The 12,672-nt window shown below is 59.4% G+C and overlaps 1 protein-coding gene across 1 annotated transcript in view; it reads right to left on the bottom strand.

The window, feature by feature from the left end:
• Positions 1-5,304, bottom strand: part of LOC144279334 (alpha-1B-glycoprotein-like) — a 937,253-nt gene extending 931,949 nt beyond the window's left edge. The window contains exons 1-3 of the mRNA XM_077840806.1: positions 5,193-5,304; positions 4,841-5,125; positions 1,181-1,464 (exon numbers count right to left, since the gene is read on the bottom strand). Of these exons, the coding sequence (XP_077696932.1) occupies positions 1,181-1,464; positions 4,841-5,125; positions 5,193-5,304 (681 nt within the window). The remainder of the gene's footprint in view (positions 1-1,180; positions 1,465-4,840; positions 5,126-5,192) is intronic.
• Positions 5,305-12,672: the final 7,368 nt, after the last annotated feature.

Raw genomic sequence — 12,672 nt, 5'->3', positions numbered from 1 at the left:
GGAGCCGGGTTCCTACCTGCTGGGTCTCGGTGCGGCTCCTTTTCCTGCAGAGGGACACAAACCAGAATCCCCCATGAGCAGATCGGGATCCCCCGGTCCCAGCACAGGGCAGCAGGGGTGTGGGGACCAGCACAACACTGTAGCATGCGCCAGGGGTGGGGCAGATTAACTCGGGGGGCTTTTCCTGTCCCTAATCCTCCCTCCTTAGTGACTCGCTATAACAAACCTGATCCATAGGTCAGCTCCCCTGGCACCCCATGTACCAGAGAGGCACGGTGTTGGTGGCTCGTTATAAATGAAGATGCGGCCACCTCTGGGATGGGGCAAGGGGACTGGTTATATGGGGACCCCTCAGCCTGTGCTGAAATGCGGCCCCTCTGGGGTGGGACAGATGTGTGTGTACAGGGATAACCCATGCATTAGAACACCCTGCTGAGCCCCCACCCCACTCCTTGGCTTTCCTGGCACCTCCCCCCATCCAAGCCATGACCCCATCCCGCCCTGCTTAGCGGCAGGTTTAACCCTTTCTTCACTGGGTGGGGCACTTACTGGCTCGGGTTTTTCAGAAGCAGAGGAAGGCCACCAGGAGGAGGAGGAGGGCTGCCGCGCTCGCCCCGGCGATGATGTGGCTGGTCAGACACGGAGGTGCCAGAGGTCCCAATTCACCTGGGAAACAGCAGCAGGCCGTGAGTGCTGGGAGGGGCTGGTGTGTTCCCCCTGGCCCCTCCCACCCCAGGCAGCACCCAAGGGGCTGGGACACTGCAGGGCACAACCAGGAGAAAATTCTATGGGGAGGATGTTGGGGGGGCCCCAGGGTATCAAGTGGGGTCAGATCAAGCAAGATTTGAGGGATTAGTAGCGCTAGAGGGCGCTGGGCTGCAGGGGGCGGGGGGTTCAGTAGGGGGCGTTCACCCCATTGGTCAGAGCTGGCCCCATTGCCCCAGCACAGCACTGGGGGCGCTGTCTGATCCAGCCTGGCCGTCATTTCTAAGGCATTTCACCCCCTTCCTCATGGCCACACTGACTCAGGCCAAGGGGCCCATCTAACCTGGTATCCTGCCTCCCATGATGGCTGCCCCTGGCAGCCTCACAGGGACCTCCAGGGCACCACCCCCACGGCCACTGATGGGCCCTGCTGCCCCCAGAGCGGGGACGTGGAGCCGGGCCCCTCCCCTGCTACCACCAGCTGCACGGGGTGGCTGGGCTGCGAGGAGACGAAGGGCTCTGATGGGGGCCGGTAGCTGCAGCTGTAGCTCCCTCCGTGCTGCCGGCCCACGGTGGGGATGCGGAACTCGGCCCCGTCCCCAGCAGGGTCCATGTGTCGCGGCGGGTTCAGGTCTCCAGCCTTGTGCAGGAAGAACCTCACGTCCTGCCGCTGCCCCCAACACCGGATGGTGACGTCTGCCCCTGGGGCGGTGACCCCAGTGGGGCTCAGAGAGACGGAGGGTCTGGGTAAGCTGGGATCTGCGCACAGGAGACAGGCTGTGAGAGCCAGACCCGGGCACCCACCCAGCCCTGGCCTCCAGCTGCAGAAGAGAAGAGTGAGGGGGGATTTGATAGCAGCCTGCAACTCCCTGAAGGGGGGCTCCAAACAGGATGGAGCTGGGCTGTTCTCAGTGGGGGCAGATGACAGAACAAGGAGCGATGGTCTCAGGTTGCAGTGGGGGAGGTCTCCTTTGGATATTAGGAAACACTATTGTGACGGTGCCCCCATAAGGCTTTATGAAAATATACTTGTCAATGTATATATGACATAACGAGAAGGTGTTTTATGCTACATATGCCACGTAACATTTCTCTGTCAAGGTTATGACCTACTGAATCTATTCATCCTATTTGTATGCATGTGTCTTTATCGAATTCGAAGTTACGAGTATTGGCTGCGTACTTGTTTGATTCTGAGTAGGTTTTAGTGAAGCAGTTGGTCAGCTTCCTGAGAAAGGACTGTTCTCAGTAAGTGCCCAATCAAGAAGCCCTTAAGCCAACAATGGACTTGGAGATGCCAGTCCACATCTGGGCTTTCCCAGGAATGTGGCATGGCTGGTAAGGAACTCAGTCATGGGTGGACATGTGACTTGCCCAGGTGTCATAAATATAAAGGGAAGGGTAAACCCCTTTGAAATCCCTCCTGGCCAGGGGAAAGCTCCTCTCACCTGTAAAGGGTTAAGAAGCTAAAGGTAACCTCGCTGGCACCTGACCAAAATGACCAATGAGGAGACAAGATACTTTCAAAAGCTGGGAGGAGGGAGAGAAACAAAGGGTCTGTGTGTCTATATGCTGGTTTCTGCCAGGGATAGACCAGGAATGGAGTCTCAGAACTTTTAGTAAGTAATCTAGCTAGGTATGTGTTAGATTATGATTTCTTTAAATGGCTGAGAAAAGAATTGTGCTGAATAGAATAACTATTTCTGTCTGTGTATCTTTTTTGTAACTTAAGGTTTTGCCTAGAGGGGTTCTCTATGTTTTTGAATCTAATTACCCTGTAAGATATGTACCATCCTGATTTTACAGGGGAGATTTCTTTATTTCTATTTACTTCTATTTTTATTAAAAGTCTTCTTGTAAGAAACTGAATGCTTTTTCATTGTTCTCAGATCCAAGGGTTTGGGTCTGTGGTCACCTAGGCAAATTGGTGAGGCTTTTTACCAAACCTTGTCCAGGAAGTGGGGTGCAAAGTTTTGGGAAGTATTTTGGGGGGAAAGACGCGTCCAAACAGCTCTTCCCCAGTAACCAGTATTAGTTTGGTGGTGGTAGCGGCCAATCCAAGGACAACGGGTGGAATATTTTGTACCTTGGGGAAGTTTTGACCTAAGCTAGTAAAGATAAGCTTAGGAGGTTTTTCATGCAGGTCCCCACATCTGTACCCTAGAGTTCAGAGTGGGGGAGGAACCTTGACACCAGGTGATGCCAAAACTCCATTTTATAGCTGGACTTTGCATAGGAGAGAGGAGGAGGGGGTCTCCACCCACAAGAGAAAGTCTATTTAAACCTCTGGAAGACCCCTCCATTTTATCGTCAGCTGGCTAAAGAGAGAGCCTCTCTACCCTCAAAGACACCTGAAAGAAACTGGAACAAAGGGCAGTGAACTACAGGGGATGTGAGTGATAGCTGGACCCAGACTAGAAGGAGATTTGTCTGTAAAAGGAAGCTTACTGGAACTGGTGAGGTTTTTATCTGTATTCAGTTTGATTAGACATAGACATGCGTGTTTTATTTTATTTTGCTTGGTAATTCACTTTGTTCTGTCTGTTATTACTTGGAACCACTTAAATCCTACTTTCTGTAGTTAATAAAATCACTTTTTACTTTTTAATTAACCCAGAGTATGTATTAATACCTGGGGGGCGGGGGGCAAACAGCTGTGCATATCTCTCGATCAGTGTTTTAGAGGGCGAACAATTTATGAGTTTACCCTGTATAAGCGTTATACAGAGTAAAACCAAGTTATTTGGGGTTTAGACCGGACTGGGAGTTGGGCATCTGAGTGTTAAAGACAGGAACACTTCTGTAAGCTGCTCTCAGTTAAGCTTGTAGCTTGTGGGACGTGGTTCAGACCTGGGTCTGTGTTTCTGGCCGGCAAGTGCGTCTGGCGCAGCCAGGCAGGATTCTGGAGTGCCAAGCTGGCAAGGAGGGCAGGGGCAGAAGTAGTCTTGGCACATCAGTTGGGAGCCCCAAGGGGGTTTCTGTGATCCAACCCATAACAACTATTTCACTAGCAGGGTGGTGAGGCACTGGAATGGGCGCCCTAGGGAAGTGGTGGAATCTCCATCCTTAGAGGTTTTTAAGGCCCGGCTTGACAAAGCCCTGGCTGGGATGATTTAGTTGCCCTTGGTCCTGCTTTGAGCAGGGGGTTGGACAAGATGACCTCCTGAGGTCTCTTCCAACCCTAACCTTCGATGATTCCCCATCTGGCCCTGGCATGGGCAGATCCAGAGGCCCCCTGGCAGAGATTCTCTCCCAGATCCCAGAGTCCCCCTGACCCAGAATCCACCCTGTGACCTGGGCTCCCAGTCCCACACACATGCAGCCATGACTGCCTAGTTCTTAGGGTCCTCATACTGTGGCCTCTGCCTTATTCACTGCAACCCCCTGCCCCCCCCCCCCACCCCGCCGCCGCTGCCGAGCACAGGGCGACTCAGAGGCTGCTCTCTGGAGCCTGGCACTATAGGGCCTGAGCCCCACACAGGAAAGAAGTCAGCCCCCTGGGAGGCATCGAGGTGTCTTTATCCCCATTCTACAGGGGGAACCTGAGTCATAGTCAGATTCACTTTCCTTTGTGAGCTCCCAGGGGCAGGGACAGTTTCTTCACTCTGTGTTTATGCAGCGCTGGGCACAAAGGGGTCCTGACCATGGCAGGGGCCCTACATGCTCCCCGAACACAAGGGATCCAGTGCTATTGAGGCCAGTGTTTGCAGAGGTCTCCACTAACTGTGGGCATCTTGGTTAGTGGGCGGTCGGTCTGAGATCCCCCAAGATTGAAGCCCCCTGACAAAGAAGGACACTTTTGAAAACCGCGATGTGCTCCCATCACACAGAGTCTGTGGCCGCGCCAGGAGAACAGTGGGGAGGGGATCACGGGATTAAATAGTGACTCACGGTTCCTACGCACAAGGGGCAGCGTTAAAGTCACCTCCCTGCCCCAAGTCCCCAGGGGCTGCTGCTCCCCCCCAGTTGGGGAACCCCCCAGTGACTCCATCCCCGCTCCCCGGCTGGGCATCCCCACTGCGGGGTCAGGGCTCAGGGCAGAGCCTGGCTCTGAGCGTCCCATTAGCACCGAGCCCCCGTGAGGGTCGGGCTGGGTGTGGGGCTGGGAACGGGGACACCGAGCTGAGCCCCTCACCTCTCACCGCCAGCTCCACAGGGTCGCTGGGGGACGACACGGCGAACGGCTCCAATCTGTTCTGATAGGAGCAGCTGTAGCTCCCCCGGTCCTCCCGGCGCACGTTGCTGATGGGAAACACAGCCTCCAACCCCTTCGAAGCCACAGTTTGGAAACGGCGTCCCTCTTTATTCAGCACGAACCGCACGCCCCGGTGCTGCCCCCAACACCAGACGGCCACTGCTCCCCCCAGGGAGACCCCCCAGCTGGGGCTCAGGGAGATGCTGGGTTTGGGGTAGCTGGGCTCTGCAGGGGGAAGCAGACAGGCCGTGAGACGCAGGCCCCGTCACCCAGTCCTGGGACCCGTCCTCACCACACGGCCTCCATGGGGGGTCAGACCCGGTGGCCCTGGGGACGGGCTCCTGGATGCCTTTCCACAGGTGCCCAGAGTTTCCTCTGAGCCCTGGGCTAACAGCATGAGACATGGAGCAACCCCAGCCCCTGGGGGCCCAAAGCTCTGCTCCCTAGCAGTTGAGAGGCCAGTCCAGTCTCTAGGGGTCTATTCACGCCCTGGCTTCTTTGCTGGGAGGAGGCTGGGAGCCAGGACTCCTGGGTTCTGTCCCTGGCTCCTGGAGGGGCTTGGGGTCTAGGCAGGAGAGCACGAGGATGTGGGCCAGGACTCCGGGTTCTGTCCCTGGCTCTGGGTTGGGAGTGGGGTCTAGTGGGGAGAGCAGGGAGGATGGGGGCCAGGACCCCTGGGTTCTGTGCACATGTAACGGGACTGTTGTCCCCTTACTGACATTCACTCGGGGTGTTTTGTTTGCTAGCTCCCAGCACCAAGGGGAAGGGTCGATGGGAATCCAGGACCCTGAGACCTACAGTCCCAGGAACGATGGGGAGAGGCCAACGCTCCAGGTGAGCCTGATTGCCAGGGCCAGCGGGCTAGTCAGGAGTCCTGGGGGTCCCGTCCTCTGGGTGAGCTGGAATCGCCTGGGGCAGACAGAGGGGGGCCGAGCTAAGGAGAAAGCAGGGGCCCGAGGTGAGCTGGGAGCATCCAGAGCCGGGCCAGCCAGAGGGGCCAGAACAGCAGCCCGGGGAGGAGGTCCGTGCTGGGAGCAGAGTCAACGCAGCAGCTCACAGAGCAGCCCTGTCCTGGGAGCGGAGCTGAAGCCACCGGAGCCCCAGAGACGCTGGCTGTGACGTCCCCAGGCCACAGAGCGGGGTGACGGGTTTTCCTTTCACCTTCCCCATTTTTTTCCTTATTTTTAAAAATTGATTCTTGTGTAATAAATTGTCTGTAATGATCAGGGGGTCAGGGAAGCGTCCAGCACAGAGAGAGCACCCGGGAGAGGGGACACCCTCGCCCCTTCCTGAAATGACCACAACAAGGTTGGGGGTTGAGCCCCCTGGGAATCTGGGGGCCAGCCTTGCCGGGGTTACGAGGACTCTGCCACACTGGGGGGAGGAAGGGGAGCCCTCGAGGTCAGGCAGGCCACTGGGTAAAGGGAGTGGGAGCGAGGACTCAGATCCTTTCGCCAGCCAATCCCAATGGGACGGGTATAAGCCAGGAAAGTTCCCCACAATAGCGGGACCATTCCCCCGCTTACACGCAGCACCACCCCTGACTTGTAGGGGACTGTGCAAGTCTCTCCTATCCACTGAGGTTTATAACCTTCAGCTCCGCCCGTCACCCCCTAACTGATGTGTTACCTGGGAAAGGGCCCCCTGCTCTGCAGCTCCCGCTGGGGGCAGGAATCCCCCCTCCCTCAGCCCTGAATGTCCAGTGGCTGCTTCTTCCCCCGGCTGGGGAACCCCCTAATGACTCTGTCCCCTCTGCTGGGCTCAGGGCAGAGCCTGGCTCTGAGCGTCCCACCAGTGCAGAGACCCACCTTTCCCCAGGCCTTGGGAGCGCGGGGTGGGCGGCTGTGAGTGCAGGGGAGGGAGGTGTTGGGGCGGGGGCTGATCTGGGGGGGTTCTTCCCCACGTGACCGTGAACGTTTTGGTTACCCCGAGGGGATCTAGAGCCCACGGATGGGCCCTGTTAGCATTTGTATGAGCTGAAATAAATCCACATTCCCCTGCCCCCGCCCCCCCCCCCCCGCAATCTTCCCAGCCTGGAGGGGCAGGACACTGAACCAGTGGATGGTTCCCATCTGCTTTGTCAGACCCCGGGAGCCAAGGTTGGCTCCTCGTTACTCCGTGGTGGGGCGGGGCAGAGAAGAACTGGGACGGGTCTGAGAGCCCAGGGAGAGTTTGTGTTGAGTTTTGGGTAAGGTTCAGGACTCAGATCCCCTCCCCCATCCTTGATGTGACTGTCCTCCCCCCGAGACTGATACTCACCTCCACACGCCCCGCTGTGACCGGCCAGCCAGCAGCCTGGAGAGGAGACACATCGTTAGTGACCAGATCCCAGAGCAACTGGATCCCACACCCTGGTCTCATTTCACCCCACCCCACCCCACCATGGGCACACGCCCTGGTCTCAGATCCACCCCTCCATGGGCACACGCCCTGGTCTAAGTTCCCCCCTCCTTGGGCACAAGCCCTGCTCTAAAATCCCCCCTCCTTGGGCACACGCCCTGGTCTCAGATCCCCCCTCCATGAGCACACGCCCTGGTCTCAAATCCCCCCTCCTTGGGCACATGCCCTGGTCTCTGATCCACCCCCCACATGGACACACTCCCCGGCTGTCTCCAATACCTAGCGAAGAAGAGGAGGGTGAGAGCAGACGCCATGATGGGGCAGTGGGGGGCCCCTCAGTGCTGCCAGCAACACCCCAGTGCTGAGCTCCACTGAGCCTGAGGCCCGAGTGCAAGCGGAATGAGAAACTGCGCTGGGGGCTGCAGCCCCAGGAAGCCCGTGATGCGCTCGGCCCCTTTCTTCCCCATCAGGTGGTTTCTCTGCAATCTCCAGCCCAAATCTACCACAGAGCAAAGCCAGCTCCCTGCAACACCGAGCAAACCACATCCCCTCCTGCAGCTGCCTGGTCCCACGCCACCCCCCATAACCCCCAGCCCCACATGGGAGCTGCCCAGTCCGGGGACCAGCTGGGAACGGGGCAATCTCAGGAGGTGTCAAGAGGTGTCCAGGCTGCCCTGAGCTTTTCCAACAGGCCCGTCTAGCCTCCCTGGAGGAGCAGCTCAGAGCAGAGGAGGGCTTCTACCCCCCCACACACAGTGCCCCCCACAAAGAAACCCTCTCCCAAGGAGCGGGACAGAGATTCCTTCCTGACCCAGCTGGGCCCAGGCCCAGCCCTGGAGCATGAGGGTGGAGGGACCTGGCCAACCTCCTTCTCAGGTACCATCGCTGCACACGCCATTCTTAGCTGAGTGATGTGGCACAGAGACACGACGGGGGGTCTGAGGGGGGTGGGGGTTGTGGTTTCTGATCACCGTAAGCAGGGGAGGGAGGGGTAAATCTAGATCCTGAGTTGATAAAGGAGCAGTGGATAAATCTGGGAAAGGGGAAGTCTGCCCAGAGCCGGTGCTCGCTTCCTGTTTCTTCTACTGCCAGTGAAATTCTGTTGAAACCTGATGCCCGGCACCTACCCTGTTATATATCCCAGCTCTTTGAGGAGAATGGGGTCTAGTGATTGGGGGGGTGGGGGTGGCTGGGAGCCAGGACTCCTGGGTTCTCTCCTGGCTCTGGTTGCGGGGGTGGGGTCTAGTGCTAACAGAAAAGGACACAGATTTGAGCCAGCCCCCTAGAGGTGAAAGGCCCCATGTCCCTTCCCGATCCCATACCCGGGGCAGTGGGTCTGCGCATCTCAGGGCCCAGGGCAGAGCTCACCTCAGGATGCTGCAAAAGGGCCACGGGGGGTGGGGGGAGCCAACCAGCCCCCGAGAAAGGGGAGAGGGCAAGTTAACAGGGACAGAGCTCAAGAGAATCTCCCCTCCCCCATCCCCAGCAGATGCCCAAGCTCTGGCTTCCCAGCTTGTTTACCCTTCACCCCCCACCCCCGACATTCATGCCTTGGGATCCTCAGCCCCCTGGCCTGTATCCCCTCAACCGTACATGTCCCACCATACCGTGTCCCCTCATGTCCCTGTCCCCATCTTTCTGCCCCCTAGCCTGGGTCCCTGTGACGAAGTGGGACTGTTCTTAATGTTTCCTCTGAATACTGTAGGGGTGCCTCAGTTTCCCCTATGCATTTCTTCAGTCTCTACGTGATGGGATAAAGGGGTGTAATTGTTGCAGAGCAAAGGGCCAGTGTACATAAATGGCCAGCACTCTGTCTCCTGGCAAGTGATGGCCTGGGCTCTTCCCCCCTACAAGGTGACAGCTAAAGGGTTGGAGACCAAAGGAATCAGGTGCCCTCCTGGCCCGGGGAAAGGGACAAAGCCCAGAGGAGGAGGGGCTGGAGGGAGTTTCAGTTTGGGGCTGGCTGGGGACCTGGAGTGAATGGCAGAGGTGGTTGTCTGGCTTACTGCCCCCCGAAATGGACCTGGCTGAGGCAGGGGGACCCCGCTGCAGAGAGAGAAGGGGGATGGACAGCGTGGGGGGGGCAATAAGTGCCATTATTCCAGTGCCACGCAAGTCGCAGGCTCCCCGCTGCCCACTGGCAGCCCTGGGCAGAGACAGGTCCGGTAGGGCCAGGGAGTAGGACCTGGCGCTGTCCAGGGGCTGCTCCACTGGGAGCCCAATGAGCCCAGCACAGGGGCAGTTCCTCTAACTGGTGCTGCAGGGGCTGGTGATCGCGGGGTTCGGGGTTCAATCCTGGGGTGTTGCTGTCAGGTCGGGAGCTGTTGTGGTGGGGGATTCACTGAGGCAGGGGTGTTTGGGAGCAGGAGGTTTTGTGCCGGCGTTTCAGCCCCCCAAGGGGGAGCAGCTCATCCCCCGGGGAGATTTTCTTCTCTGCACGGCTGGATCCAGGCTCCTGGGGGTGCAGAGAGATGGCAGGTTAGAGGGGCCCGTGTCGCACTAGACCCAGCCCTTGGGGGCAGCAAGGGGCACAGAAGTGGGGGTCACCTCACCTAGGACACCACCCTCGGGCGGCTGTAGTGGGCCTCAGCCAGGATCAGCCCCACGATGAGCAGGACCATGGCGCTCAGCGCCAGGCGGGCGATGTCGGCGTGGGTGAAATCTGGGCATCCCAGGGGGGCTGCTGCTGGGGGAAGGGGAGAGTCACTCGGCGGCTCAGACGGGGAGATCAGCAGCTGGGGGCCAAAGAGAGTGGGTGAACTGCCCTTCTGAGCCACCCGGCATCCCAGGGCCTGGCCAGGGGACTGTGACAGTCAGAGATGCAGGGTCCCAGGCCCTCCAGGACAGGGAACCACCCCAGCTCCCTGTCCCCGTAGGACCCCCTCAGTCCACCCCCACAGGTGCCTCTGCCCCGGCCTGTCTGCTGCGCAGTGAGCCCATCCCCGGGGTATCTCAGCTGCTGCCAAACACAGCCACGCAGTGCGCACTGGGGGAGGCTGGGACGTAACCTGCTGCTCCCCCCACCCTGTGGTGCCCAGGGAGCAGCCAGAGGCAGCAAAACATCTGTGGGGGGTGGGGGAGGGCAAGCAAGAGCAGAGGGAATTCTGGATAATGATCATCCCTATTGCCAGGGGGAGATCATGGGGCCCAGGGAGGGGGCTCATTGCCCCAGCCCCTGTGCACCCAGCAGGGCCCAGCCCCCACAGCCCCGTCCCTCCCCTGGGATCCCCCCACAGTTCCCAGGCAGTGACCTGCAGGGTAGCAGGCGTCCGGGGAGCTGAGGGCCTGGCAGTGGACGAGGGGCAGTGGGTCTGTTTCTCCTTCCCCCCATGTCAATGAGCCCCTCCCTGTGGAGTCTGGGCCTCACCCACCCAGCTTCACTCCCCCGTCATTCCCTGCAACCAGCCCCAGCCCCTGGGCACCACAAGGCTGTTTCCAGGGCTGGCTGGACGGTGATTCCCGCCCCGGCCCTGGTACCTGGCCCTGCTCTGCTTGGGTGGGTGGGAGCCGGCGCCGCTCCAGGCTGGATCAGGGCGGTTCCCTCTGTGAGAATAGAACCAGCGTACACCAGGGCCTGGGGAGGGGAAGAAACAGCGACTCAGCGATCTCCCCCCAGCTGCTGACTCAGCATCGATCTTCACTGTCAGTCCCAGGGAGAGGAGGGATGGATTTTAGTTGGTGGAGAATGGGGACCCCCCCCGGCCCCGTTCCCTCCCTGGGGGGACACTCACTTCCTCCTGTTTGTCTGTAGCAGAGGCATGCCAGGAGGTGCCATTCACACCTGGAGTCACTGCGGAGTCAGTCTCGGTGCGGCTGTTCCTATTTGGGAGGAGGAACGTCCCTGTGTCTAGAGAGCTAAAGGGGAGCTCGTCTGCCAAACGGGGCTGTATCAAACCGGGGGGGGGGGGGCGGCTAATCCGACAGCCCAGACTTGCTCTGAGATCACTGTGGGTGGCCGGTTGGGAACCACATGGGAGGGGGGGGGGCGGCTAATCCGACAGCCCAGACTTGCTCTGAGATCACTGTGGGTGGCCGGTTGGGAACCACATGGGATTCGTCATTTCAGGTCCAGTTTTCATGTAGACAAGGTTTTAGTCCATCTTTCTATCCCTCACCAAACACGCTCCCATCTGTCCACCTCCCTACTTTCCCATGGACCCATAGTCTCACTGACCCGTGGCTGTCCGTCCCCATGGATCTGTCCATCACCCTCTATGTAGAAGAAATGAACCCATCAGCTCTGTCTGCAGGGACCATCACCCTCCAAACAGCCCGACTGGCCCCGTGGATGTCGGAGCGGGGAGCCCTGTTCCCTGGAGGATGAATTGTTCCATTTCTCCAGCTCACCTTCTCCCTCCGGCTCCGTCATGGCGGGATCCGGCTGCTGGGGCCCAGCTGGGTCGGTTCCCTCTGTGGGATGAAATCGAGCGTGGGCTGGGGCTGGGGAGGGATGGAACCAGCACCCAGGCCCGGGTGGGAAGAGGCTGAAACGGTGACTCAGCGACTGGGCCCCTCACCCCATGACCAGGCGTTTGTTGTGGGTTTAATTGTCCAGGCTGGTGGGGAGTGAATTCAGCGCTGGGGCAGGAGCCAGCTGGGCATCCTCTGGGCCCTGACTCCTCTGTGTGTCCCCAGAGCGGGGTCAGCTGGGGGACATCCCCCTGGGAAAGGCCCCCTATTCTGTAGCTCCCCTGGGGGCTGGGATCCCCCCTTCCTCTGCCCTGAATCTCCAGCAGCTTCTGCTCCCCCTGGCTGGGGAACCCCGCAGTGACTCCGTCCCCGCTCCCCAGCCGGGTGTCCCCTCTGCTGGATCCAGGGCTCAGGGCAGAGCCTGGCTCTGAGCATCCCATTGGGGCTAAGCCCCTCTGAGTATCCAGCTGGATGTGGGGCTGGGAGCGGAGATGCTGAGCCCGGCCCCTCCCCTGCTACTACCAGCTCCATGGCATCGCTGGGCTCTGACCAGGACAGGACAGGTCGGATTTGATGCTATATCGGCAGCTGTAGCTCCCTGCATCTCTCTGGCTCACGTTGTGGATGGAAAATTGAGCCACATCCTCTGGGGGTCTTTGTCCTGCCGTGCTTCTGGGTCTCCAGCTTTATACAGAAGGACCCTCGCTCCCCGACACTCACACTCACACCGGACGGTCACGGCTCCCCCCGGGGCGACCCCCCACTTGGGTGCAGGGAGATGTTGGGTTTGGGGTAGCTGAGCTCTGCAGGCAGGAGGAGACAGGCCGTGAGACACAGACCCCGGCACGGTCACTGTTCCCCGTCCCCACAGCCCGGCCCCAGTGACGAGGCCGAGACAGGGGGCTGCAGGGAGAGAGTCTCCTGGATGCTTTTTCCCCAAATCCAAGAGCGAGAGAGCTGGGCTAGCGACACAAGAGACTCGGGGGTCCCCCACCCCTCAGCAGGGCAACGGCGCGGCTCCA

Source organism: Eretmochelys imbricata, chromosome 23, assembly GCF_965152235.1.
Source record: "Eretmochelys imbricata isolate rEreImb1 chromosome 23, rEreImb1.hap1, whole genome shotgun sequence".
Lineage (NCBI taxonomy): Eukaryota > Metazoa > Chordata > Testudines > Cheloniidae > Eretmochelys > Eretmochelys imbricata.
Note: the sequence above shows the minus strand (reverse complement) of the source record. Positions and strands in the feature narration are given on the sequence as shown.